The 25,725-nt window shown below is 44.5% G+C and overlaps 1 protein-coding gene across 1 annotated transcript in view; it reads right to left on the bottom strand.

The window, feature by feature from the left end:
- PRKCQ (protein kinase C, theta) overlaps positions 1–7,821 on the bottom strand; it is a 45,999-nt gene extending 38,178 nt beyond the window's left edge. Inside the window, exons 1-3 of the mRNA XM_009882960.1 lie at positions 7,712–7,821; positions 6,474–6,599; positions 843–1,042 (exon numbers count right to left, since the gene is read on the bottom strand). Coding sequence (XP_009881262.1) covers positions 843–1,042; positions 6,474–6,591 — 318 coding nt within the window. The 5' untranslated portion in view covers positions 6,592–6,599; positions 7,712–7,821. The remainder of the gene's footprint in view (positions 1–842; positions 1,043–6,473; positions 6,600–7,711) is intronic.
- Between the last annotated feature and the right edge of the window lie 17,904 nt (positions 7,822–25,725).

Raw genomic sequence — 25,725 nt, 5'->3', positions numbered from 1 at the left:
TGGAGGGATGCTGAACAGAGCCTTTTGGCTTTCAATTCCATTCCTAAGTATCTCAGTTGCTTCTAAGTTATGTGTTAAATATGCGAATCTCTACCAAATCTTGCTTTTAGTGATGAAGGCCTTTTTGACTTTTCTACTATCTGCTTAACCCATGCAGCTTAGCCTCAGAACTGGCATGAGAAATAAAACAAACAAACAAAAAATTCGAGGGAATCAGTTTCTTTCCAAATGTCTTTCCACTTTATTGTTAGTCATGACATGGCTACAGAATACTACATGTTAAAGACTATTATCAAGAACTTTCTTGCTTGGACTACCAGGGAATACAACCTTACATTTGGCATCCTTACGAAGACCGTTACTCCAAATTTACTCCACTATAACTCCAGTGATTTTAAAGGAGTTGCTCTGGCATAACTCTTAAGTCAGGCAGCTGTGAATCAGGTACTTGATAGCAGATTAAATTTTTAAAGCTGTTTCCCCAGAGCACATAAAATAATTCACATTTAGCCACTCATATTACCAATTGTCCCCAATGGGTTTCCTAAGCGAAGATGAATACGTGGGCGCATGAACCACAATCCTTGCTAACAGAGAGCATATGTTTCAATATAACAGCAGCAGGTAATATAAATGTGCCATGCTCTTCTTTTCTTTTCTGATATGAATGGAAGTCTTTCCTTCAAGTCACACCCAAGTAGACTGAAAACATTATTCTTTGGACGACAGACAGTTCCTGCTGCCCTGCTGGTTACAGTCACAGCCTGGCATGGACACAAGGCATTTCCCCACCCCACAGCAGCTCCCCATCACATCCTGCAAGAGGAGGTAACGAAGCTCACCCATATCTCCGTCTTCCCATTGCTCTTTTTGCACCTCTCCGCCAGCACCTTAAGTTCCACCGTGGTCTCTGAAACCATTTCGGCACTTTTGTCCTTGACAACGATGTGCATGACCCTGCCGTTGTTGATGTGGGCGTCGAAAGTGCTGTTCCAGGGTGGGTACATGGTGGGCTTCTTCTGCACATACACTTGACCATTTTCTGTCAACAAGAAGCAGTTTGGATTGACTGGATTTGCTTCTCATCTGCACTAAGGCCACCACTCTACAGTTCCTGAGACAGATGTGTGTTATTTACCCACTTTAAGGTCTCTCTCCTGGCATGGTGTCTAATGGACCATGTTAGAGTGTCTTAGGAGGTTACTATGTGAAGTGAAACTTAGGATGGGATTAATTTCACTTAACTTTAGGTGTCTACAATGTGTATGCCCGTATCTGAGCTGTCTGAGCATTGGCTCCACTCAGAGCCAGTGAAGAGGATATATTCAATATAAATCAATGGAGTTCGGGTGTCTTCATTTGACCAAATACAGACATCTACCTTAGAAAAGACAATTTCCACCCTTGACTCCATTAACCCTATTGAGTAGATCTCAGATGCAGACTCTGATACCACAGATACATCTAAGCAGGTGAATCTCATCACAGATAACCAGCTACATGATTCATCATTTCAGGTTTGCTTCAGTCCCCCTAAAAGCTGGGTGCACTTTGTGATGAAGGTTCAGCTGGAGGGCATGTCCAGTCAGTGGCTACACCTCAGCTAACTCAGGATGGCTACACCTCAGCCAACTCAGCTAACTCATACGTGAACTGTCTGGCAGACCCGCAACCACATCCACAGCGATGTCGAGATTTCAACCTAGCAAACTTTTCCTGCCCTTCTTCCTCAGGCAGTAATTCTTCTTCTTCCACAGCAAATGCATCTTAAAAAGGTGATGGGTAAAAAAATGGGTGTGTCTGGGGCTTAGCATTAGCTTGCGGAGAGTTATCTCTAGTTAGTTCTCTCTGAAAAGAAACTCAGCTGGCTTTATTTCATACAGCCCATTTTATTTCATACAGCCCTGCAAAAGGCTTGGACGCTTACTCAAGATCGATTCTATTTCACAGTCACCCTCTGCAGATTTTCAACCCGTGAAAAGCAGCCGTGTGAGCAGCAGACCTGCAACTCCTGTCTCCTAAAGACCCTGCTCTTACTTCCAATAATCCCAGCCTTCCCCTCATCCCAGCCAGCTGAAAAAGCACATGCAGCTCATAGCCTGGAATGTGACACGCGCTGGAGAAAATCTTTCCCCAGGTGGGAGGACTAATTCAGGTTTCTGTCCCCTGCTCAGCTTTGATTTACACAAGCAGGAATTCGGGGATTTCTGAGGCTTGTACCACAACTTCAGGATGGATTAAAACTGGTAAACAAGCTCCAAAGTTATTGGAGGCAGGTGAGAAGGAGAAAAAAGGAAACAGTGATTCCTGATTGTGTAATATTCATCTCAGGAAATGAGAGAATGTTTACTGGGGAGAGAACAAATATCAGGGCTGTGTGCTTATGACAAAAGTCTCCCTTCACCACCCCGTACACTAGAAACAACCACCAGAGCCACTGATGTAAACTATACTCACTGGATAAATTTAGGGTGAGAAAACAGCTTCCCGAGGAGAGGCATGCAGGATCCTGCAACCAATAGCAACTTGTTGAAACTTCACTCCACGACCCAACACGTGGCTCTCATAAAGCGGTTTTGCACCTGGGTCAATCACATAAATCCCATTCGAGCTGCGTTCCTCTCTGACTATCAGCACTGGTCTGCGTTGCAGGACTGAGCGGAGATCATTCCCGCAGCGTGAAAGCACTTCTCGCCCTTGTCCTGCCCCGTATGACAGGCGGTTGTGCAGCTAAATCTTAGGTTCAAATTCAGTTTTCCCAAAGTTCAGAGCACCTCTGAATAAGGTGAATCCGTCTCTATCAGTGAAATGGGGCTGACTACTCACATATGCAGATTTAGGCAACCATATACGCAGCTCATTGTCTGCAGGCTTAATTCATTCCCATCAAGCTTGCAAATATATATTCAATGCACTCTTTCAAATAAAGCAGGCAAAATGAGACATAAACTTCCCAGCATCACGGAGAACAGAAATCCCAGTAAGGACCATTATTTCTTTGCTACATCAGTGAAACTCCACAGACGCGAAACACACCGCTTGCAAAACAAGTGCTTTGGTTTGCGTTGCACTCCAAAACATACGGCTTGAATAAACAACCCCTGGAATGTGAATGAACTGGCCAATATATGGGATCAGACAGTCACCCCCGGCGCATCCCCGCTGACGTCTGTGGAATTCGGCCAGGGATTAATCTAACCCCGGGTTCCTGAAAAATAAAATAGCATCTGTCTTTCCTGGGCACCAGCTTCCACTGGAGCTGGGAGCACTTTTTCCTGGAGGCTTGCTGAGTTCAAACACGGAGCAGGATCCTTCACAAAGCAAATGTCACCAGGACAGGTGGTGAAATGGCACTGGGCCGGGTGGCTCGTGAAGGCAGAAGCCATTTTTAAAGGGCAGATTTTTTTATACCTCAGGGGCGCCTGTGATTTCTGAAATGTTTTGTCATCAGTAATAAATTGCTGTAACACTTCTAATGGAGGTTAGGGTTGGTTTTTTTTGTTTTTGTTCGTTTTTTAAAGTTTACATCCTAAAAGACCAGGGTCCCTTTTACAACATAAGCAAGTGGAAAAAAACCAAAAAGGCTGCCCAACATCTTTCCTGAGCTTCTGAAATTCTTTAGGGTGGCCTTGTTGTGACACCTGTGTGGCCACAGACAATGTGCGTTACTCCCAGACCCCTGGTGACCTCTGTCCCAATGACTTATTCATCACGGCTGGCCGACAAGTCCCAGCCTTCAGCATGAACCCAAAGTGAGAGTCAAACTCTCTTTTTTTTGGAAACTAAACACATTTATCATCTACCACTGCTCTGTTTGCAAAAAAACCCAACCAAACAAAAAAACCACTCTCACAGTTTGTTAATGCTGAACATGGCATATGTCCGATCCGTAATAGGATATTGCAAAAGTCAGAGCAGAGTCATCTACCAAACTAATTCCAGCAGAGAGCTTGCAGGAATTTGGGACTGCATCTATCCTGGATTCAGCTCTGGGTTTAGGCACGTTCTGCCCTGCATTCTGCACTCGCCACTACATAGCAATCATTTGCCCTGGAGAAATCTTAATGGCCACGTGTCAGAGCACAAGGCTGGGAGTCAGGATTGCTTCCATCTCTTACCAGCATTGCAGCTGATTCACTCCTGCTCCTTTACATGTAACTTCAGCCAAAAATTTGCATATCAGGGGATCAATATAATTGTTTTTTAATCCCATCACCACTGAGTAGCAAGTGCTTTGTGAAACCAGGGAGCTGGAGAGCAAACCATGATCAAAAGAATCACAAAGCAGGGATGCAGCTATTTCAAATATACTCAGTCAACGTTTGTCCTGAGACCTTCATTGTCTTTTGCCTTCTCTGAGCCTGCTTGAGCATGACAGGTCCTCTGGATGGTCATGCAGAGAGCATTTCTGGCATTTAGAGTTGGGTTTATCTCACTGAATGTCAGATATGTACCTCTGAGTAGACTGTCTAAACTGCCCTCAGAGACAGTGCAGAGCACTGGGCCTTTCTAGTGCGTGATTCATCAGACCCATTATGGTCTTTCTCTGGAGATTTTCAAGACCCGTCTGGATGCAGTCCTGAGTAATGTGCTCCAGGCAATCCTGCTTTATCAGGGGAGTTGGACTAGACGATCTCTAGAGGTCCCTTCCAACTCTGAAAATTCCATGATTCCATTACGGATGCCTTCCTCGAGATGAATCCTACCATGGAAATCTGTAATGCAAGGGCAGCCGACTTGCTCAGATACCGATATCCTTGCAGAAGACTGGAATTGTAGGGGAGATGGATCCCACCATGGCCTCATTTTGGCTTAATCACCTTAAGGTAAGGTTAGTCATCTACACATTTAGACACCCTCTACGAGCAGCAGATTAACACCTCCCAAGGGTGAGTCAACCTACCCTAAGAAGGGAGGCTGAGAAGAATCAGTCTTGGGAGTTTCCTGCTGCTGTCACTGACATGACGAGGAGTCCCTCTGGCTGCCCAACCATGCTCGGAGCAACGGCTGGACGAGTGCAATTATATCCCAGCAGAGATCTTCTAACAGAAGGACATAATTTTTCCTATATTCAATCCTCAGTAATGGAGAAAAGTTCTCCCAAACACACTCTTTTATTTCTTGTTTGTAGAGGTATTATTATTATCATCATTAACTCTCAGGAGCACAAAAATTATATCCCTTAGTAGATTTGTGTTTGTTAGATGCCAGAAAATGCTTTTGGCTCTGTGTCAGACAGATAAATATAGGTCTGTGTTGACCAAATTGATTTTATTCACTTTTGAACTGACAAGACACTTCAAGTGGAGTTATGGCTTTCAAAGGACTTATTAAAGCAAACAGCCAAGTGCTGCACAGAGCTGAAATAGGACCTATTTTCAGTAAAACGTGAGATCTTAGGGATATCTTGTCATGTAGTATTTTCTTTCCTTTTGAATTTATGAGTCACCACATCCTCCAGAATCATTTAAAGTATAATTTCAGCCAAGACAGAGTTCAATGTGATAAATGCTGACTCTTTTTTTTAAAAACAAATAAACAAGCAAACAAAAAGTGAAACAATGAATTGTTTTGCAATTCTAAAATTTCTTTTTTTAAAATCTCTTTAACATCCTTTAGAGGTTAGAATAACAGGGTTTCTCAAGATATAAAAAAGGATTTTTGAGTTGAATTAATTTTTTAAAGAATCACAGCAGTCAAGTTAGGAATTTATCAAGTTAGATTTAAGAAAAATAACAGCCAATATGAGGAATTCCCTAACACTGAAGGTCTTGGTCTTCACGATTCTCAAAAAGCAGAACTGAAGAACTTCTCATCCTCTCACTGGGACTATTTTCATGCATAAGACATATACGAAATGTTTTCCCAATGAGGACTCATTAAGGTTGTTCAATCAGGAAAAGTGTGCAACAATCCATATATCCAGACACAGAAAACAGCTTAGCAGGAGGTTTCACTTTCAAACATTTTACATAGTACAGCAATTACACAGAGCAATTAACTCTCTCTGCAAAGACTGCAGCTGTTTGAGAGCTATTTTTTTTTCAAATGGTGGAAGTTGCTGGACCTGCCAGTTCCTCAGAAAAATGTGATAACCAAAGACAGCCCTCCCAGGATATTTCTAGGACACCCCAGATTTCATCTGTCTGGAGTCCTGCTGACAAACCAACAACTGCTCATAGAAAAACGAAACCAAATACAGCTCAGCTCATCTGTACTGTCACATGCTGGGACCTGTAATTCAGATGATAATAACCTCAAACTGAAGACATAAATTTGTTGGGCATAATCTTAAAATCAGGTTGTCTTGCAAGCCATACAAAACCCTGACTTGCACTGTGCTGAGACACAAAAAGCACTTCACAAACCCTTATAAATGTTTACCAATGTTCTTCCTACGCACCAGAAACGACACAGTAAGGCACACTCGTCTTATAAAAGCTCACACGCATATCAAACACCTCCCCACTTACCTGACTCCACGGCTTCTTTAACCATCACCGCACAGTAAGGGTTAATCACCTCCCCTTGGGATGGCAGGTAGGGGCCACTGTCATAGTTGGATAAACCGATACGTAGAAAGGGAGACATGACAAGTCCTGTGTCAAACAAAAGACAGGCAATATTTGGGAAGAGTCTAAAAATTCCCTTGGTTTTAACCAGCCTCTTATCTCGGTTGGACAGGGGTACGCCGGCCGTTAGTTATCCATCCAACTGGAGACTCTCTGGCTTCCTCCACTGTCTAGCAGGATGATGGACTGACCGAGTGTCGCTTAAAGTACGTAAGGTAGCGTAACTCAGCTGTTGGGCTCAACCGCATAGCCGAACTCATCACAGGGCTGGAAAGACCCGCAACAACAGCTTTGACTACTAGTGACTTGACGCCAGCTGTCAGGAACGAGAACGACAATACACAGAAGCCAAATCGTGACTTTCTTGGCGGGGATAACCTCTGCTGTAATTTATGTTGAGTCACGCGTTCAAGAACCCAAATGCTATGAGAATAGAAAGGGTTTCGGGAATACAAGGCTGCTGGAAGCCTGCAAGCTGAACATGAAACTGTGAAATAACTGCGTACTATTTATACACAGCATGGAAATGATCTTGGGCATTCAGCTGCCTGGGTACTGACCCATATTCATAAGTGAAGCTATAAAGAGAAAATTCAGCTCATATGAACCACACATAATTTTAAACAGCTGAAAACAGAAACATATAAAATCAAGATGCGAGGAAACACAACAAAGCCTTTGGATTGGTCTTCTCTGTAGGCTTTTTCAGAGCTTCCAGAGAGATTTAGTGAAACCGGAAATTACTAACTGCTGTAGGTGGTGCCCATCCTGGTGCCATCTGGGCCCAAGGACTGGGATTTACCACACGACTTTTGTGTCAACTTCTGAGCTTGTCTTTCCTGGTTCCCCTTTTAGCCAACAGGCAGCGAGAGGCACTTTGAACCCAGCTGCAGATGTCTATGTCTTGCACCACCGAAGTTAAAAGACATGAGTCCTCTCACCAGCTGTTACCTGTCAAATATATTGACAACAATATATTGTTCAGTTACAACAGCAAAAAATTTGAATGATTTGTGGTGTGGGATGCAGCCCAAGCCTCTTCTCCTTTTTACACCTAAAATGCTCTATACCAAGGGCAGCTTCTCTGGCTTCACACAGAAGAAGACCCAGATGCATTGCCGGGAATGGCATTTTCTTACCTGTAAATGGTATTTTCCTGGTAGATAAGTTCAGTCTCTGGCTAGAGGGGCTTCTTTTTTCATCACAGTTGCGGACAACATGGAAAAGATTTTCTCAACTGAAAGAATGAGGATAACTGCTCCTCTGGCTGGGCTGACTAAAACTTGGACTCTATGTTCAAGGAGACAGGAGGCAAGACCATCAGGGAGAGAGGGAAGCTTGAGAAACCAAGATGTAGCCCCTTGCTTGAGTGTCTTCTCTCTTACTCAGCAGTGTGGAGTGATGAGTTTCCATCAGCCCCCTGTGCAAAAGTCTAGGGCGACCGTAAAAGTCAGAACAACTTTTTGTTAGTGCGCCGCCAAGTCACAGCAGGTCGTTGTTTTGCTTGTGTCCTGGGTATGGTGAGATCTTCTCCTTCTTCCTGTTTTATAAAATGAAGACAAACAGCCACAGTTATCACAGGGACTGAAACACTAATTATTCTGGACTGAATATTCACAAGAACTGAGCACTCACACTGTTACATTTTCTGACACTTTGGCAAAGAGGGGGCCTGTGCAGCCAACTGCAGCTATTCTCTGACAGAGATTTCGACAGGGTGAGGTTTCCCATGAGGTTTGCCTAAATTTGTTACCCTACATACGACCATTCTATACAACAGACAGCATAGGAAGATTCTCCTTCCTGTTTGAGTTCCTGGGTAGGCTAGCGAACAACCGGGCTGAGTTTTCAGGAAAACAGCAAAGACTCATAAACCCTCTTGGACACTGTGCTTCAAAGAGAAGAAAATCGTCAGGTTTCTGGGAAGACAGGATGGGGTAGAAAGAGAGAAAAAATCCTGTGATTTATGTCTACTGTGTCCCCCTAGGAATGCAGAGATCATGGGCCACCAGCAGCTATCAGACCTCCTCTGAAGACTGTCCAAGGACCTCCTCATGTGGCATTGCCCTCAACTGGGAAAACTTCAACACTTTTGCAGTTTTACAGAAGCTAGCAGGAAAGGCAAAGCAGCACCTAGGGCTGGATGCAGGAGATTAGGACAATCCTGTTCTCCTCTGGATGAGGGCAACATCTCTCTGAATGATGTTTCAGAAACGCATTAGCCAAAAGCCTGGTAAACTTGCTCTGGAAAGCCACTTTCATCTAGATATTTCAGCACAGGTAGCTCTGTAAGGAGGGGCATTTGTGGCACTGCACAATATTACAGTAAATGGTTTATGAGTGTTCCCTGGCACAAAAAGGCTAAAATTTCTTCCCGGATTGACAGAAGCAGAGAAATCTGATCAAAATAAGTAGGAAAAAATCTCTTTAACAGGAAGCAATATCTGTGTATATATTTCCCCCCTCTGTTTGATGCAACTGTTTAGCCATTTCCTTTGTTTCAAAAAATAAGAAGTGTACTTAGTCTAAAGACAAAAGGAAAAACAAATCAAAGGGTCTTTGGCAGCAGAAACGGAAATCCAAGTAGTTTCAAGTTCTGTCTGTGCAATGTAGCATCAGTCTGGAAAGCTAACAAGAGCCAAAGACTAAGGCCAGCAGTCAAAACATCTGCATCATGCCTCTGTGTGTGAATGGAGATGTATTCTCTCTGCCTCTGCCATACTCCACTAATAATTCTGATGACTTCTGGGCAAGAGAAGACTATGTATCCTCTTCCAAATCCCCAGTTCACACACCCTTGGCTTTAAGAACCTACTGTTCCATGGACGGGAGCAGGAGGAAGAGCAGGGAGAGCTGCAAGCACTCCCTTACCATGACTTTCAAAACTCACCTTTAAAAACTCAGGGTGCTAGCCAGAATTGCTAGTCAACATGTTGAGCATCTAAGAACATGAGTGTTGCCAAAGGAAGCTAAAGGTTTTTTGATCACTCCTCAACACTAAAATGTAGTGACACTATTGGCTCAATTACTAAAGAAACAAAATTAGGGCTAAAAGCTTGAGCCTGGCATTTATCACATTTCGATGTACTAACAACATAGTTAAAATTGTGAAAGCAGCTTGTCCTGCTAAATACTCACATCATTGCTCCAAAAATCACTGGTTGGATGTACTACAAGGTACCTGTTCAGATCATAGAATCATAGAATCGCTGAGGTTGGAAGGGACCTTTAAGATCATCAAGTCCAACTATTAACCTACCCTGACAAAACCACTTCTAAACCATGTCCCCAAGTACCACGTCTACCCTTTTTTTAAACACCTCCAGAGATAGTGAATCCACCACCTCCCTGGGCAGCCAATTCCAATGTTTAATAACCCTTTCAGTGAATTTTTTTTTCCTAATATCCAGTCTAAACCTCATCTGACATAACTTGAACCCATTTTGTCTCATCCTATCACTTGTCATCAGGGAGAAGAGGTAAGCCCCCACCTCTCTACAACCTCCTTTCAGGTAGTTGTAGAGAGTGATAAGGTCTCCCCTCAGACTCCTCTTCTCCAGGCTAAACTACCCCATCTGTGGGTCTGCCCTGTAAACAGTGACATTTAAAACTTTTCTTAGTCTTTAAGGCTGGACACCCCCTCCCTTCCCTGGAGTGTAATAATTCACTTTGGCTCTGTGCAATCAAGCACTTCATGAACAGGTTTCCCAAAGAGGCTGTGGACTCCCCATCCTTGGAGATATTCAAAAGCCCTCTGGACATGGACCTGGGCAACTCGCCTCAGGTGACACTGTTTGAGAAAGAGAGTTGGACAAGGCAACCTCCAGAGGTCCCCTTCAAGCTCAACCAGCTTGGGACAGATCTCACTTAATCCTAGATGTCCAGAGCACCTGCGCCTCCATGTGAGGCAGTTACCTGAGCTCCTGAGAGAGGAACAGAGAGAAACTGGCAACATCAGATCATGTGGACCCATTTTAGACCCCTTTGTTAGCATGTGAGGAACCCATTCCTCTCTTTTGAGAGCAAAGGGGAATACCTGGGGATGATCTGTTCACACAGAGCACCTCCACTATAGAGATCTGGTTTTGATCAGATTCCTCAAGCCACGACATTTCAAAAAATCCCTTGCATTGTATCTGATCTAAAAGGTTTATGCTGGGGCTTCACAGAAACCAGTCTATTGCGTGAGATGTTCTGCAGCCACCAGCAAACAGGCGAGAATTTTCTTCCCAGCTGCAAAGCATGTAGGTTTGGCACGCGTAGCGTTAGCACTAGCAAATCAACAGCAAAGGCTGGCTAAAAGCTAGCTAAAATCAGAGTTTACTGTTCTACCAGCCTCCTGTGAGCACTCTGCCCTGGGGTGAATTTCTTCACCCTGTCCAATAAATCAGACAGATAACTGGTTTCCTGCTTCTCTCTCACTGTCTTTCCTGAAACCACCTTGGCTTTGGCCCAAACATCTGTTTTCCAGGTCATATCTCCAGCATTTACCACTACAGGACTGCTACTTGGCTCACATCCACAGCCATAAACAATTAAGGAACAACACAACTCGGCTCCAGCAACGGCTCACTGTAATAGCAGCAGTTTAATTTAACACTAGAAGCAGCTGCATTGGATATGGAGAGCGTCTGCTTAATTTCCCAGCGGAAAGGATACTATAAGGTATCTGAAAACTAAGGATGAAATGCATCTTCCTATAAAGGGCCACCTGCAACCTCTTCCCTCTTCTCCAATAAAGCACCAAATACAGTGTAATTGGGGTTCAGCAATCCTGCACCCTGTTTCGCAGGCACAGGGGAGCTTTGCCCACTCCAGAGAATAACACAACACATGGAAATAATTCCCAGATTATATTAGGAAGTAATAAAACCCTTAATATCCTTAATCAATTGTGGTTAAGGAGAGAGGAAGAAATGAGCTCCTGCTCCTAGCCAGCAGAACTGTGTTAAGGACAGCTGCCTTCAGTGGGATTTATGCTTTTATGTCTCGCTGAATGAAAATAGATGCACGCATAATGCAGTAAAGATGGCGACTTACTGAATGAGGGCCAACTGAGAGGGGAGGGGGAGTATTTCTGGATTTGAGATGCTGCTTTCCCAATGTCATCAAACTCTAGTTTTCTAGAGGGCAGAGGGAATATTTCCAGCTCTCTCCCCTTTTTGAGGCAAAACTGCTCATGCAAAATGAGTTCATAATCTGCGGATCAGCATCACCAAGAGCAAAAGGAACCAGGAGTTATAGCTGAAGGGTATGAACTTTCCTTCACCCCCTGAAAGGCATCTCCCAGCCAAAAAGGCAGTTCCTGACCCTGCAAACATCTGTTTAGATAGCTGTTGGAGACCTGCATGTGAGCATAGCTCAACACACCTCAGGGTCTTCCTGTAGGTTTCAAGAGCGACAGTGAATGCCAGCAGCGATGGCTGTGGTCCCTGTCTCTGCCCCCAACTCCTCATATCCCTCAGGCCATACAGTAGGAAACAGGGATCTAAATAACTCCCCTGAGTGACTTTCATTTTGGGTGCCTGTACTGCCTGTTATTTCAGTGGAGATCAAACCAGTCTGTTCCTAAAGAAGGAAGTTCAGAAACCCTCTGAGTGCCATCCAACATTTCTCACACTTTTCTTTTGCAAAGGTGAGGATCGTGGGAGGAGGAGGAAAAGGAGGAGAGTTTGCATAGCCGTTAAACTTCCCCTCTCTCAATAGTCAGCCAACCCATCTGCAGCATCTCACAAAGGCGGTGGAGGGAGAGGACGAGGAAAAGCAGGACCAGCAGTCTCTGATGGGATTTGTATAATATCAGACTCCAGGTGACTAAAGAGTTTCCCAAAACTTCATGGAATGACTTCATTTCAAAAACATAGGTGATGCTCTCTGCGCAAACCCTTCCCCATTGCTTGCAGACACAGAGGACCCAGGCAAAGCATTTCTTCTGCCATGTGGAAATGAAGCTGGCAGACTTTTCTGGGGCCAATGGCAGGCACAGGAATGGGCATTTCTCTTTAAAGGTCTCTGGGACATCTTGTGATGCTGTGTTTAGAGCAAGTTGCTTGTATCGGTAACAGGACCTGGTCTCTTCTATATAGGCTAAAACCATGGCTGTGTCTGTGTTCAGATGTCTGTGTTCACATGGCTGTGTTCAGGTCTATGTTCAGATCTTATATGTGATTTAGCTACAGTGGAGTTAACGCAGATGAACAGATTTACATCTGTGAAGGGGTTGGTATTCATTCCACTGGGGAATTGCTGAAAATTGCTGCTGGGAATGCCAGTGGTCATTACATACATCCACTGGCTCTAGGATGGGATCTACAACCATTCCAGCAGATACATATAGAGCCGGGTCTTAAAAATAGGGAATTTGTGTTTTCCTATCCTGAGATCTCCCCATAATAATTGCTTTAGGCTGACGTAAATGTAGGCTATGCCCAAAGACATGGTTCAGCTCTGCACCCCATCTCAGATTTCAGTTTTCCAAACTCTTCCAGGATTCTGGTACCTGCGTATGGTATGGGAATAAAGTTCTCTAAAAGCAACCCTTCTTTTCTTTACTTGACAAGCAAGTTTGCAGCTGCACCCATTCCCCAATTTGACTGATCAAGCACGGACGTGGGGGCCTGCACTAAGCAGGAATGATGACATGGGGGATGGTATGCAGCAACTGCATTTTGGTTGGATAAAGAGACTGAGAAATCACGGTCTCGCTGTCGGTGAAGAGATTAAGGGTGGATTCACATGAATATACGCAGACAATCACAACGCACATATGAGCTACCACCCCAGATCCTGTCATACACAGGAAAGAAAAAAGAAAAGAGATATAAGTACTTGTAGGGGTGCATCACCCCACCCTAAAGAAGACATTCAAAACAGGTTAAGCCAATCCTATCCTAGAATTGCTATTTCTCCACTATGATTATGCCTACCCCAAAGATGCCCAAAATCAGGTAAGTTCTCTGAACGATGTTTTGATGTCCAGTGAACAGGACTCAGATTTTAAGTTTGATCTGGGAGCAGATGCATTCATGTCTAACAGTCACGATAGCTTGAAAAGACAGTGAAATACAAATGGGTGGGGACCCAACACATCCTGCCCGTCCACGGCCATCTGCTCTGAAAGTCAGTCTAGAAATGGAAAGATGGTCTAGTGCTCAGGGACACTCCTCAACACTTCTTAATTTGCTCATGTAGACGGAGCCAAAGTCTCTCATCAAAAGGAGAATCTTTCAGATATGGCTTTTGTTTTCCAGTAGACAACATGAATTTATCTCCCTCTGGAGAGGCAAGATTTTTCAAGCTAAAACCCTTGTTATTTCTGCAAACTGGGAAGAGAAGCAGAGCAGACCCACCAAATCTCTACTGGGAATAAACCCCTTCAGGTCCTGTGCCTGCAGCTAGGTCAAAACCCTTATTTTCCTCACATTTATCCAACATTTGTCATGTCTGGTCCTGAAACAGAGCAAACTTGCACCCTCACCTGTCACACCTGAAACATGCACAACTATTCAGCTTGCTCTCCTTTATAAATCTTCTATTTTTTGTTCATTTTTTTCCCTTTGGGTTCAGATTATTAAAAGCAACTTGTTGGTTTTGCTTTCTTATTTTCCTAGAGAGCTTCTGGTTAATTTATGTCCCTGTACTACTCCATTTCTGCAACACTTAAGCCACACAAACTGAAAAGAAATGTTTTCAGAATAATTACCCTCATTGTATTTATTTATAATTTTTAATACTGACTTCTCTTTTCAGGTTTTAGTTGCCTTCTAACAAACACAGGACAAACCTGAAACCACAGCGCCCAGTTTTTCAAACACTGCACACGAAGCGTTTTTAAAGAGCTTGTTGGTGTAATGAGGGAAATAAAAATACCTCGAACTGAGATGTAGCTACAATATTTCCTTTCCTTTGGCCTCTTGTTCATTAGCCTAGCAGTTTCTGTATTTCTATAAGATTTTGGCACTGGTTCAGACTTCTCGATATATTTTTTTTTGGTTGGTTGGGTTTTTTTTTTTAAATGACACAGGTGGAGTTTGTCTCAAATACTTCACCATCTTGTATCTGGATGGTCGTTAACGGACTGAACTTCCTGCCAGTGCCAGTATCTGCACCAATTTCTTACTTTCCTTCCCTTAAAAAAAAGAAAAAGTCCCAAAGAGGGGGACAGGACCATAATGGGACATATTAACATCCTTCCTTCTGCAGGCACAGAAGATTTGTTCAGCAGTAGGGGTATTTCATGGTTTTATTTAATCAGGAAATCTGCTAAAGGTATTTGGACCCCAAATCATAGAAACATTGGGCTGGAAAAGAGCATTTTGCTCATCCCTCTGCCTGCTGGCAGGCTATGTCTACATCACCCTTGATGTATCTGTCTAGCCATCTGTCAGGAATAAAGCTTCTGGTATGCATGGTGTTACCACATACTCCTCAAAAACTGTGGACAAATTTGCCTCGGATTGTAACTGGAGTCCACATTGGACACCCACACCTTACTTCTCTGTGACACAAAGGACTTTGGAGATGTATTTTAGGAAAACAATTTTGATCTAGTATTGTCCTGTGTTTCCCCAGAGCTTGCCCTATTATTTAAGGAGAGTTAGTGTTTTCTCCTTGCTCCTCTCCAGCACTGTACATTTCCTATTAGGCACAGCAGATAGGAGCTGCAAAAAGATGTCTGACTGACAGATAATTTCGTTTTAGGCACACCAACAGCATGAGGCCAGCTCTGGTCCACAGCCCTCAGCTGCCTTCTCCTTGCCCTGCAGTCCCCCCAGTAAGTCTGCAGGAATCTCTGCCTCTGTGAGCACCTGGCCCAGCTCACGCTTTACAATGAACACCACCACAGATATTTCAGATACTTCAGCCTTCTCCACACCCTTGCAGTTTCATGTTTATCCTGCTAAATCCCTTAAAGCAGAAATACTTCTTCTGCACAGCAGACCTGCGGCTTCTGCCTTCATTCTCTGCTCCATCAGTCTTTGCTGCCATGGGTTCACCAAATTCAGATGCAATGATGTGGTTTTTTTTCCTTCCATCCACCTCAGGGCTCCCTTCTGCAGATGCCAGATCTGTGACCTCTGTCATCAACACCATCACAACACAAACCTCTATGTCTTTCCCACTCCCGATGCCCCTGGACTCCAGCCATCTCCTTAAAGAAACCCTGACATATCATTCCATCTTCCTCAGTCAGACCAGAGCTCAATTTAAAACCAGAGTTCTATATAAATAAGGAAGCTCTGGCTCCAGTTAGGCCAAAAACCCTCTTCCCACTTGTAGTTTGGTGTCCTGTTCTCAGCACCAGAGCGTCAGGTGGGTTCCTGAGAGTCCTTCCATCTCTATCTCTTCATATCTTTCCACTCCATTTACCATTTAGCTCACACCAACTCTCTGAGAGGTCATTTGTCCACCAGCTTCTTTCTGTGCTTCTGCCCTTAGTTATCTCCCTGACTGGGGGGATACAGGACACAGAGCAGGAAGAAGAATGAAATACAAAACACAGCCAAAATTCATTTTAGCTCAAACTGCTGAGAATCTGGGTTTTTTTGGGGGGGAGGTTGGGTTTGTTGCTTGGGGTTTTTTTTGTTTTGTTTTGTTTTTTATATGACCTCCTGGCTGCTTAAGTAAACCTTCACGGTTCCAGCTTCACACTGTGTGCAGAGCTAAGTCATGATCATGCAGACAATATCTGCCCTCCTTCTTCCCAAAACTCACACTGTTTTCCCCACTAATTAGCTCATGCTGTGCCCTGAGCGCAGGAGGTAGCACAGAGCCTCGCATAAAGCAAACAGACATTCAGTCCATCCTACACTAGCTATCTCGGGACTACTGTGGCTCACGATCCCCAGGAACCATGAAAGGTTCACCTCAGCATCAGTCTCCAAGCTCAGCTAAGCAACACAGGGTGCAAGGAAGATGCCTGTCCCTCCTGCACACACCACTGGCCCGAGAAAAATTCAGTTAAGCACTCAGATACTCAGGTACAACAGCCCAGGTTGTCCCGGTGCACTCAGAAAATCCCAAAGGGGGACTAGCTCAAAAGCTGTGTCACCTCTGTACAAGGGTATGAGTTACAGCCGTAGCAGTGTTCATGAAGATGCAACAGATGATCATTTATTTTAGACAAATAAGGTCCCTTTTACAATGATCAGAAAGGGAAGGAATGACCAAAAAAATCAAGGCGGTGCTTTGTTCTAGAGATGAAAAAGGTTGCAATCAGTTACCACCCCTTCCTCACCACTCCCAAAAGGAAGAATGCCCCTTTTTCTGAAGTGATAGCACAGCTGTTGTCTAATATAGAACTGCAGAGCCAGGGGGGCTGTGCAAGTGGGAGCTGTACCATCAAGAGCCATATCGGTGGCTACCAGGACTTCAGCAAGCACATATGGCATTCCCTGAAAGGACTGAATTCAGAGGCTCACATCAGTACTGTGATCCAAAGCTCATTCAGTTAACACCATGTCCTCCTTGTCTACCATGCCTGCTGCTCACCCCTCATCCACCACCACGGCCTCCCTCCGTGTGAGTAGCAAGAGAAGTCCATGAGCATATCAGGCTGGTGATGCTTCTACTACCAGGGTCCTCAGCCCCAAAAGAGACCACACTCCCCAGGAACTACCCTATGGCAACTTCTCCGACGGAGATATGGGTCCATCTATTGATCCTGACACACTGGCGGTCCCTTTCCCTCCCCTCTTTGCCCAAACAAACCACTATACAGACGGGATTCCTAACACCTAACTTTAGAAATTCACTCTACTGCCTACTCTGTATACTTCTGCATATGGACTATTCACCCCAGACTCCTTTCATAAAAAACAGAAAGAAAGAGACCTGCTGGGTTTTCAATTTCCATTATCTCCATGTAGCTGACTAAAATGGGTCAAATGCCTGGTGACCTCAAATGCCTTTTTCTTCCCACAGCCAACAGACAGAGACCAGGCAGCCAGTTCAGGTGGAGATGTCTGTCTGGCATTTGGGCTTCTGAGACAGGAGGGGATGGCTCCCAGCCATGGTGTCTTACCAGCCAGCAGTTAAGCAAATTCAGAGATCAGCTTATGGGTCTTTGTCTGCATCGAAACCCAAATGAACTAATACATGTATTGCAAAGAGAGACGAATAAGCTGAGGAGGCAATGATGGTCTACAGCTTTGCCTAAGTACAACAGACTCTGAACCAAAACTCACTGAAAACTTTATTTCGCTTTCTACAGGATTTAAATCTGGTCTGTAAATAAGGCAGAAGGACAATGCTAGTAACTAGGAACCAGAAAAACTGACGTAAGCCGTATAACTGAATTTTCTAATGATGAGATTTGGTAAAAGCACCATCCTTTCCAATTTCTCTAGAAAATACATTATAAAAAAACCACCTTGCTTTGACGAGGTGGGGCCAGGGGGAAACAGAGTTGTTTTCTAGAGACTTTCTCTATCTAATTTGCTCAAGTGTTTTAATAACAATGGCTGCAGTTGCCCTGACAAACACCCTCCCCTTGTACGAGGGGGAGGAGGGGATAGAGGTGCTGAAAACGGAAGCTGGAGGATGCATGTTCTTTACTATTTCACCAATGTTATAAATCAAAACATAAATAGCAAGTGTTACTGCAAGGGTGGGAGGGGAAAACCTGGGTAAATTCAGCTCTCAGCATGCACACCGGCCTTCAAGACAAAGAAGAGAGACTCCCACATCAGCATTTGTCTCTCTGGTTTCCGTGGATAAGTAGGGTACGACCTTGTCTAAATCCCATTCACGAGCCAGAACAAATCTCTATAAGCCTCAGCTGCTCTTTCTGTTCTCAACATATCAGGCCCCAAATGCCTCCTCTTTCACTCAGACTGATTCTTCCCCCACCGCAGCTATTCCTGACTTGCGCTGCTGATTTACCCCAGCGGAGGAGCAGGCTCACCAGCACATAGAAACTCCACGGCAAAATCAAATGACCACATCAAAAACCTCCTCCGAAAAGAAGGCTTGAATCCAAGTGAAAAATTAATCATATGCAACTTCAGTTTCAAAACAAAATAGAAGTTAAATTTCTGCTCCCAGTGGACCTGCAGAAGTCCAGAGTGAGGTTCACGGTGATTTACAGCGCTAGATGACCTCAAAGCTTGTCCTCTTCGTGAACGTGACAGCTGTCCTGTTGCTGGCTGGGAAGTCCCTGAGTATCCCTGTAAATTGTTATCTGCTATGTACAAAATCACGGGGTCATTAAAAAACCAAACTGAATTAGTACTTCACTTGTGCCAAGGCAAAGCTGCAATAAGCCTGTGTGTTTCAGGAAAGTTACTTCAGCCTTACACGTGTGTGTTTGCAAATAATCCTGCTGCCACTAGCATTTTTCTCTTTTCTAAACTAAAAATTAAAATTAAGGCCACATACCTGGGCAGTTTATTTAGGTTACACGTTAATTTTGGCCTCTCAGACAGACACATTCATCTTATCAATACTTATAAATACTTAAAGGAAAGGGTGCCAGGGGGATGGGAACAGTCTCTTTTCAGTGGTGCCCCGTGATAGGACAGGAAGTAACGGGCACAAACTTGAACATAGGAAGTTCCATTTAAACATGAGGAGGAACTTCTTTGCTGTGAGGGTGGCAGAACAGTGGCACAGGCTGCCCAGAGAGATATGGGAATCTCCCACTCTAGAGACATTCAAAACCCGCCTGGACGCAACTGCTGTAGGTGCCCCTGCTCTGGCAGGGGGTGGGACTGGGGGAGCTCCAGAGGGCCCTTCCAACCCCCACCATTCTGTGATTCTGTGACATTCAGCTCACAGTGAGGGTACTGGTGCTGTGTGTTTGGTCCCAAGGATGGAACTGGGTCCAAAGAGTTGAGTTACTGCATCAATGTGGACGGACAGGGACAAAGCATACACCTACCAAACCCCCCAAAACCCTTACTGTCAGTCCAAAGTTATGAGTATATTTGTTAGAGGGGTTCTTCTCCCACAAAACACCAAAATAACTTCACAAAACGACGAGTCAGCCAAAGCCCTACAGCCAGTCTGCTTTGAGAACACATCCCCTTCCACCCTTGACCCCTGCAGCCCCGAGATGAGCTACATTAAATGCACGCTCCCGGCAAACGCCTGCATTTATAGTGGTACAACAGCCCTTCTGCTTATGGGCTTGGACTGGGTTTATTTGCTTTTCCAGAAAACATGTGGTGCAATGGCATATGAGGGAGGAATTGCACTTCCTGGCCTGGTGGGGGGTGGCTGCTCTGCAATGAAATATCCACATGTCATGACAGAAGAGGAATCTGTGTTTGACCTACAGCTATTGTTTAGGTTACAGGTTGTCTGCCATACTGTTACTGGACATTTCAAATGCCCCATACTTATCAAGGTAAGAAACAGAGGAGTCCAGAGGAGTCTATGAGCTCATAGATGACTCTTTAGGGCTGTGATTTAGTCCACAACACTTGGCCCAGACATAGCAGTGAGGAGCAGGTCCATGTTGGTGACCAGGGAGAGCTGTTTCTTCTCACTTTCTCTGCTGAGGTCCAAAACTTGCTATATACAGCATGCAAGGACAATTCATTAGGTTCATTACTCCTTTCTGGCTACATGCCTTCCTGAGAGCAAGGGTATGTCTCCTTTCTGCCCTGTGACTGGCCCATATGCTATAAGTGATTCTAGGTCCTGAAGGTCGCACTAAACCGAAACTAGGTATTTTGATCTTGTGAAGTGATCTGTTGGGATCAGCAGTGCATGGACGCACATGTCCCATACCGAGTGGACCAAGATATCTTCTCTGATCCCAAAAGGACAGCACATCTATCCCTTAGGTATATCTTCCTTCCTTGAAAGACCCTCATCCATCCTGCCTATGGGGAACAGTCCTTATTGCTCAAAATGTGTTGCCAGAGTGCTGCTCAAACAGGCCACAACCAGATGCAGGACTGTGCTGATGCTTAAATGGTCTTGCTGACTGCAGCACAGTGCTCAGCCCTGTCATGTTACTAGCATAGCCAGTAACCCAGACACACAATGAAGAATGGCACACACTTGCTCTCAGGAGCGCATCCAGTGGCAGCACACCAGCTATCAGGTGGAGCTGCGTGTCCTACCAAGCAGGAAAAAGTGGGCAGCAGGTCCCAATCCTTTGCTTAATACCAAAGATGGTCCAGCAAGGAAAAGAAATATCACTGGGAGAATGTGACCAGGCATTATTGCTTTAGTTTGGACTGGGACTTGGTTTGCGCTACACAAGGTGAACATTTGGATTCACTAAGTTCACCTGGATCTCTAGAGACCTCACCTTCCAGCCTGAAAGTAAACAGTGGGTCCATATTGCCCTTAAGGTGGGAGTTTGAGGAAAAGGCATACTTGAATTATTACAGAGTCTGTGTGGGTCCGCTCTGGTTCTGGGGATATAAGGCCTCCTTTCCCTGAAGAAGTGACAGGCAGAAAGGTCTTACGTCTCGGGTCTCACCTAACAGGAATTAATCAGCTCACTCTGTCCCAGGTACATTTTCTGGAGGTGTTTCTTTCTTTCTTACAAGGAGCAAGGAACAAGGATGCTCTTGTCTTAGCTGTTCTGGCGAGGTGTGTAAGCATGAATCCTCATGCCCAGGAACGCTGATAACGAAGCCAAGGAAAGAGCCAAAGCTTCAAGAAAACTGAAGAGCATTTTACTGTACAATGTGCTATACCTAATCACGGGTGAATCTCTAGCTTAAACCTTCATCCTTCTGTAGTAGGGAGGGATGTACTAGTCGCCCCCAGCCCCACACCCACCTCTCACCATATACCTATCTGTCTTCTGCCCACCTCGTTGTAACCAGCCCCTTCTTCTCAGGCTGTCTATCTACACAGGGTTTTTCCCACCCCAGATTGCTGCAGTGGGGAGTCTGAGGTCTACCCTACCTCCTCCACTCAGTGATCCACTTCTGCAGGCACGCTCACATCTTGTCCCATGTTACCACCAGCGCCTGGAACAACCTTTACAAACCAGTTTCAAACATCATTTTCCTGCCTGTCTAAATGATAAAACCCTCCATGAGCAGTGAGCTGGAGTTTTTTGTTGCCATAGAAAATTCTGTCAAACATATTTGATACAAAACCACTTTTTCAACTAAAAAATATAAATATTTTCTGAAGAAAACTTATGGCTTTTTTTCCTCTAGGAAACTGAGGTGCAAAGTCTGAAATGTTTTGATTCAACCAACTTATCATAATGCCTCATGGAAACTATAGATAAGGTTTCCTCATATCCTCATTCTTTCCGTCAACACAGGTTTATCCACAGGACCACATCTTCCATCAAACACTATTGCCTGGGACACTGGGGATGGAGTCAATGCTCTTCTGCACCACGTGAACAGGTCATGGTGAGTCTTGGAAGCTCCAGGAAATCAAGTGAATGGAAAAGTGCATACTATCTCTAACTAAATTCCTATGACACACAATAACAGCATTCAGAATCAAAACATTTTTGTTGTGGACCAAAACATTTCCACTAAAGAACTAAAACAACCTGTGTTTTGGAAAAGAAAACACCTTTATTTCTCTTGTCCTCTAAAACTGACTGAATCTCTAACCCTGAAGCTTCTAGTTTAGACGTTGATCTTCTAACACCTTACCTGGGAGTACGTTACTAGGCCCATGAAGAGCTGTGATCTTGCAACACACAAGGTTGCAAGACTTCCTCCTTCCTTCCATCTCCTTCCTCCTCCATTTCCACTTCCATATGTACCATGCTTTTGCTACCTTTGTTATAACTCATTCTTACATACACTGTAAAGTCCTTAGGATCAACTTTTTTTATGCATCCATGCACTATCTCATTCTCGGCTCCCGGTCAGGTCAGTTGTAATTGTGGAGAAAGTCCTCCTACTATCACATTTGCTAATAAGTATAATGTGCTAAGTACAGAAAGGCTTTTATTGCCACCTTTGAATTCCTTTACATATGAAGGAAGATGCTCCAGCCATCTCCTACAGGCACCTCTCTTTGATGTTACATCAAATTCTTTCCTTTAGCAGTTGATGAACTGGCAACCCTGGACGAAAACTGGATGAATTTTTCATCACTGTAGGTGCCTTGTCTACTCTAGGAGATGATTTCAATGTAGCAATACTTCGGTAAGATAATACTCTCTTCTTTTTTCTTTTTTTTTTTTTTTCTTAAAAAAGACACTTTTTATAATCACTTTTTCTGGTTTTCTGTTTCATAACAAGTGGGGATAAGATGCAGGGCTTTTTTCTTTTTCTAAACTCAAGTATTCATCAGGCATTATTGATGAGATGCAGATCAAAAAATTATGCCGTGAAAGATACAGTTTCTCCATAATGAGTCTCTCCTGCTCCTGGAGAAGTGCTGTCATCTCCTGATGGAAAGGCAAGAGTGCCCTGGCCTCGGGTGACAGAATGAGGCAGAACGATCTTTTTTGCTCGGTTTCATTTGAAGTCTGCACACAGCCCCAGTAACACTGCTCAGTGAAGTTCATGGCCTGGTTTGTGGATATCCTGAGTTTTTTCACATTGTTCTGCTGGCTACAATGCCTCTTTTTGTCCGCAAGAACCTCCCAGGCAGTTCAGAGCTACTTCCTTTATAATCTTTATGCAAAGTGTGGAGGTTTTACCCCTATTTTATAGCAAGGTCCAGACTGACATGCAGGTCAGATCCTTGACAGCTTAGTGAGATAGTGTCAGTCAAACACCTGTAGGTTAGAACACTTGGCCACGTAGGAAAAGCATTGCGGAGGACACAGCACAAAGAGCTGTACCCACCAGCCCTTCTACCCCATTGACCTGGCAAGGTGAGGATGCCCTAAACTGGTCTCAACATTAGAACTTCCTTCACTTCCCTGATGAAATGTCAAGTTAAGTAGATGTAACAGAAGACACAGAATCAGACTGAGTCCAGTACACAGATGGCCACAAGATTCATAACGTCCCTATTCTCACTTCTTTATCAACCGGATTTTTTTTTGTCTTTTAAGGTTGGTATTTCCTATGTGTACGTTCTGACTATATTGTTGTATCTCCTGGAGATAAGTGGGACATTTGTATTTGACAACGGTAAGGAAGGAAAAGGGGATACACTTCTTATGAATGAATGCCAAGCAAATTAAAAGACATAATGCCAAGCAAATTAAAAGACATAATAATTGAGGCAGCTAATTAGTGAGGAGCATGCCAGCCCAAAACAGGTCGAATGTGATGGGGAAAATGACCATTCACAAAACAGAAAAATATTATGTAGGGCTTATCATCTGGAAATCTCAGGGCTCTTTATGACTGAGATAAATATCAAGAAATTCATTGTAGAGATAACTGAACCCCACATCCGCACCCCACACATGGCACCGTAGCGAGAGAGACAAGGTACGGTTACGTGAGAGCTGCACCGTTTTCTTTTCATCCTGCCCTGGGTACGTCCTATACAACCCTACACTTCTTCCATGCAGCTTTTCTGCCCAAAAGGACCAAACACAGGAAAAGGTTCCCACACACAGGAGCTAAAAATCACCAAAATGGGATGGTACAGCTCTGCCCCACGGCAACTTGTTGCTACAAGGGACGATACAAACCAGAGGAACTATCAGTAACTAAAACAGCTGTGCGTAATTTGAAAAGCAATCTGGGTTCGCTCCACACACATCATCAAAGTTAATAAACCTTCTCTTTACTGCTGGATGTGATCTGGTTGGCGGCGACAAATTAAAAGTCTCCAACAGTGCCTGATAAACCACAAAATTAACGCAAACAAGCAATGATACAGAAGGCATTTTGCAATTGGCTACAGAGAAGGGTTTGCAGTTTACGCTGCCTTTGGCAATGTTTTCCTTCCAGCCAGGCCTACAAGCAGGACTCCGGGAGATGCTCTGGTTAGGATGCAAGTGTGGGCACACAGAGAGCACCACCGCCGAGTGGAAACAAACTGTCACGGACAGCTCACAGGCTGACACACACTGCCTTCTGATGCCAGTCACCAACACGAGCTGGTGAACATTTCTATGTGAGAACGGGCAGATAGCACGTGAGAAATCCTGCGAGGGAACTGTGCGTGCACACTGAGGTGTAGGTACCTGTGACTGCGGGATCAAGGCTCGGGTTAGTCCTATAGATGATTTCACACGTGAAAGTTTTGGATGTTCATACTACTGTATTGACTTTCTCTTCCTTTCCTCTTTTGAGAATCACTTTTTCAAAGCTTAGGCAAAGCACAACACTCTGCGTACACAAACCCTGGCTTCAGCAAAATGGGAAGTGACAGCAGAATTTGCAGCCAAATGATTTAACTTAGATCCACAAACATATAGGTAAAAAGCCAAAAGCAGCTCCTATAGAGCAGCACTCCTGACAAAGCCCTGGAAGATGGTTAGTACTTTATCTCCGTCCCAGGCTTCTGCAGAGCTCTTTGCAATTAAACCTGGGAAGGTTTAATTGCTGGGAAGCTAAGCTGCTGGGGCTCTCCTTCCCTCCATCCCTCCTTCCTCGTTGCTCCCTCTAAGCCTTTCCTTTGAGGCCCTCCACCTCTGACGTGACGGTGAGGCACACAGCGCATCCGTGAGAAGCTCTGAGAGGCAACTGAGTGACTTTCTTTGAAAGGAAACGCACTTGGCGCAGAAAAATAAAAAAAAAAAAGAGCTCCACCCTGGCAGTGTAATAACCCTCTGTTCATGGCTCCCCTTAGGGTGAAAAAAAAAAAAAAAAAAGAAGTTTTACCCAGTGTAGCAGTGTGATTACAAAACCAGCCTGGGCACAGGGGGGCTGCTGAGATGCAGGATGGAGGTTGAGGGGAGGGATGTGAATCTTCAATAGGGCTTTGAAAAAAATCCCTAAGGACACATAGAAGTGGGGACAAAGTCTAACTAAACTCTGCATTGCCTGTGCCATTGGAACTGCGGCATCATCTTAAAGCAGGGAGTCTTTCAAGTCAGAAAGCTCTGGAGAGGCTGAGTGCTACTGGCTTCATTCGTCATGTGTCCTCACAGGGGTTGGCCAAAAAGTCATGTGAGGAAAATGAGGGGTTCAGAATGGCTTTGGCAAGTGACAGCTGGTGGATGTCAAAGTCTCGTGTCCAGCCTAGATACAAAAAAAAGAGCCAGAGCAACCACCCAGAGCCCACACTGGGATTCAGATTCAACTCTGGGTTCAGGCACTCAGCCAGCAGCAGCTTGGTGGGACCCCGAGCTCCAGGA

The sequence above is a fragment of the Charadrius vociferus genome, unplaced genomic scaffold (assembly GCF_000708025.1).
Source record: "Charadrius vociferus isolate BGI_N301 unplaced genomic scaffold, ASM70802v2 scaffold32, whole genome shotgun sequence".
NCBI classification, from domain to species: domain Eukaryota; kingdom Metazoa; phylum Chordata; class Aves; order Charadriiformes; family Charadriidae; genus Charadrius; species Charadrius vociferus.
This window is presented reverse-complemented; position numbering and strand designations above follow the sequence as displayed.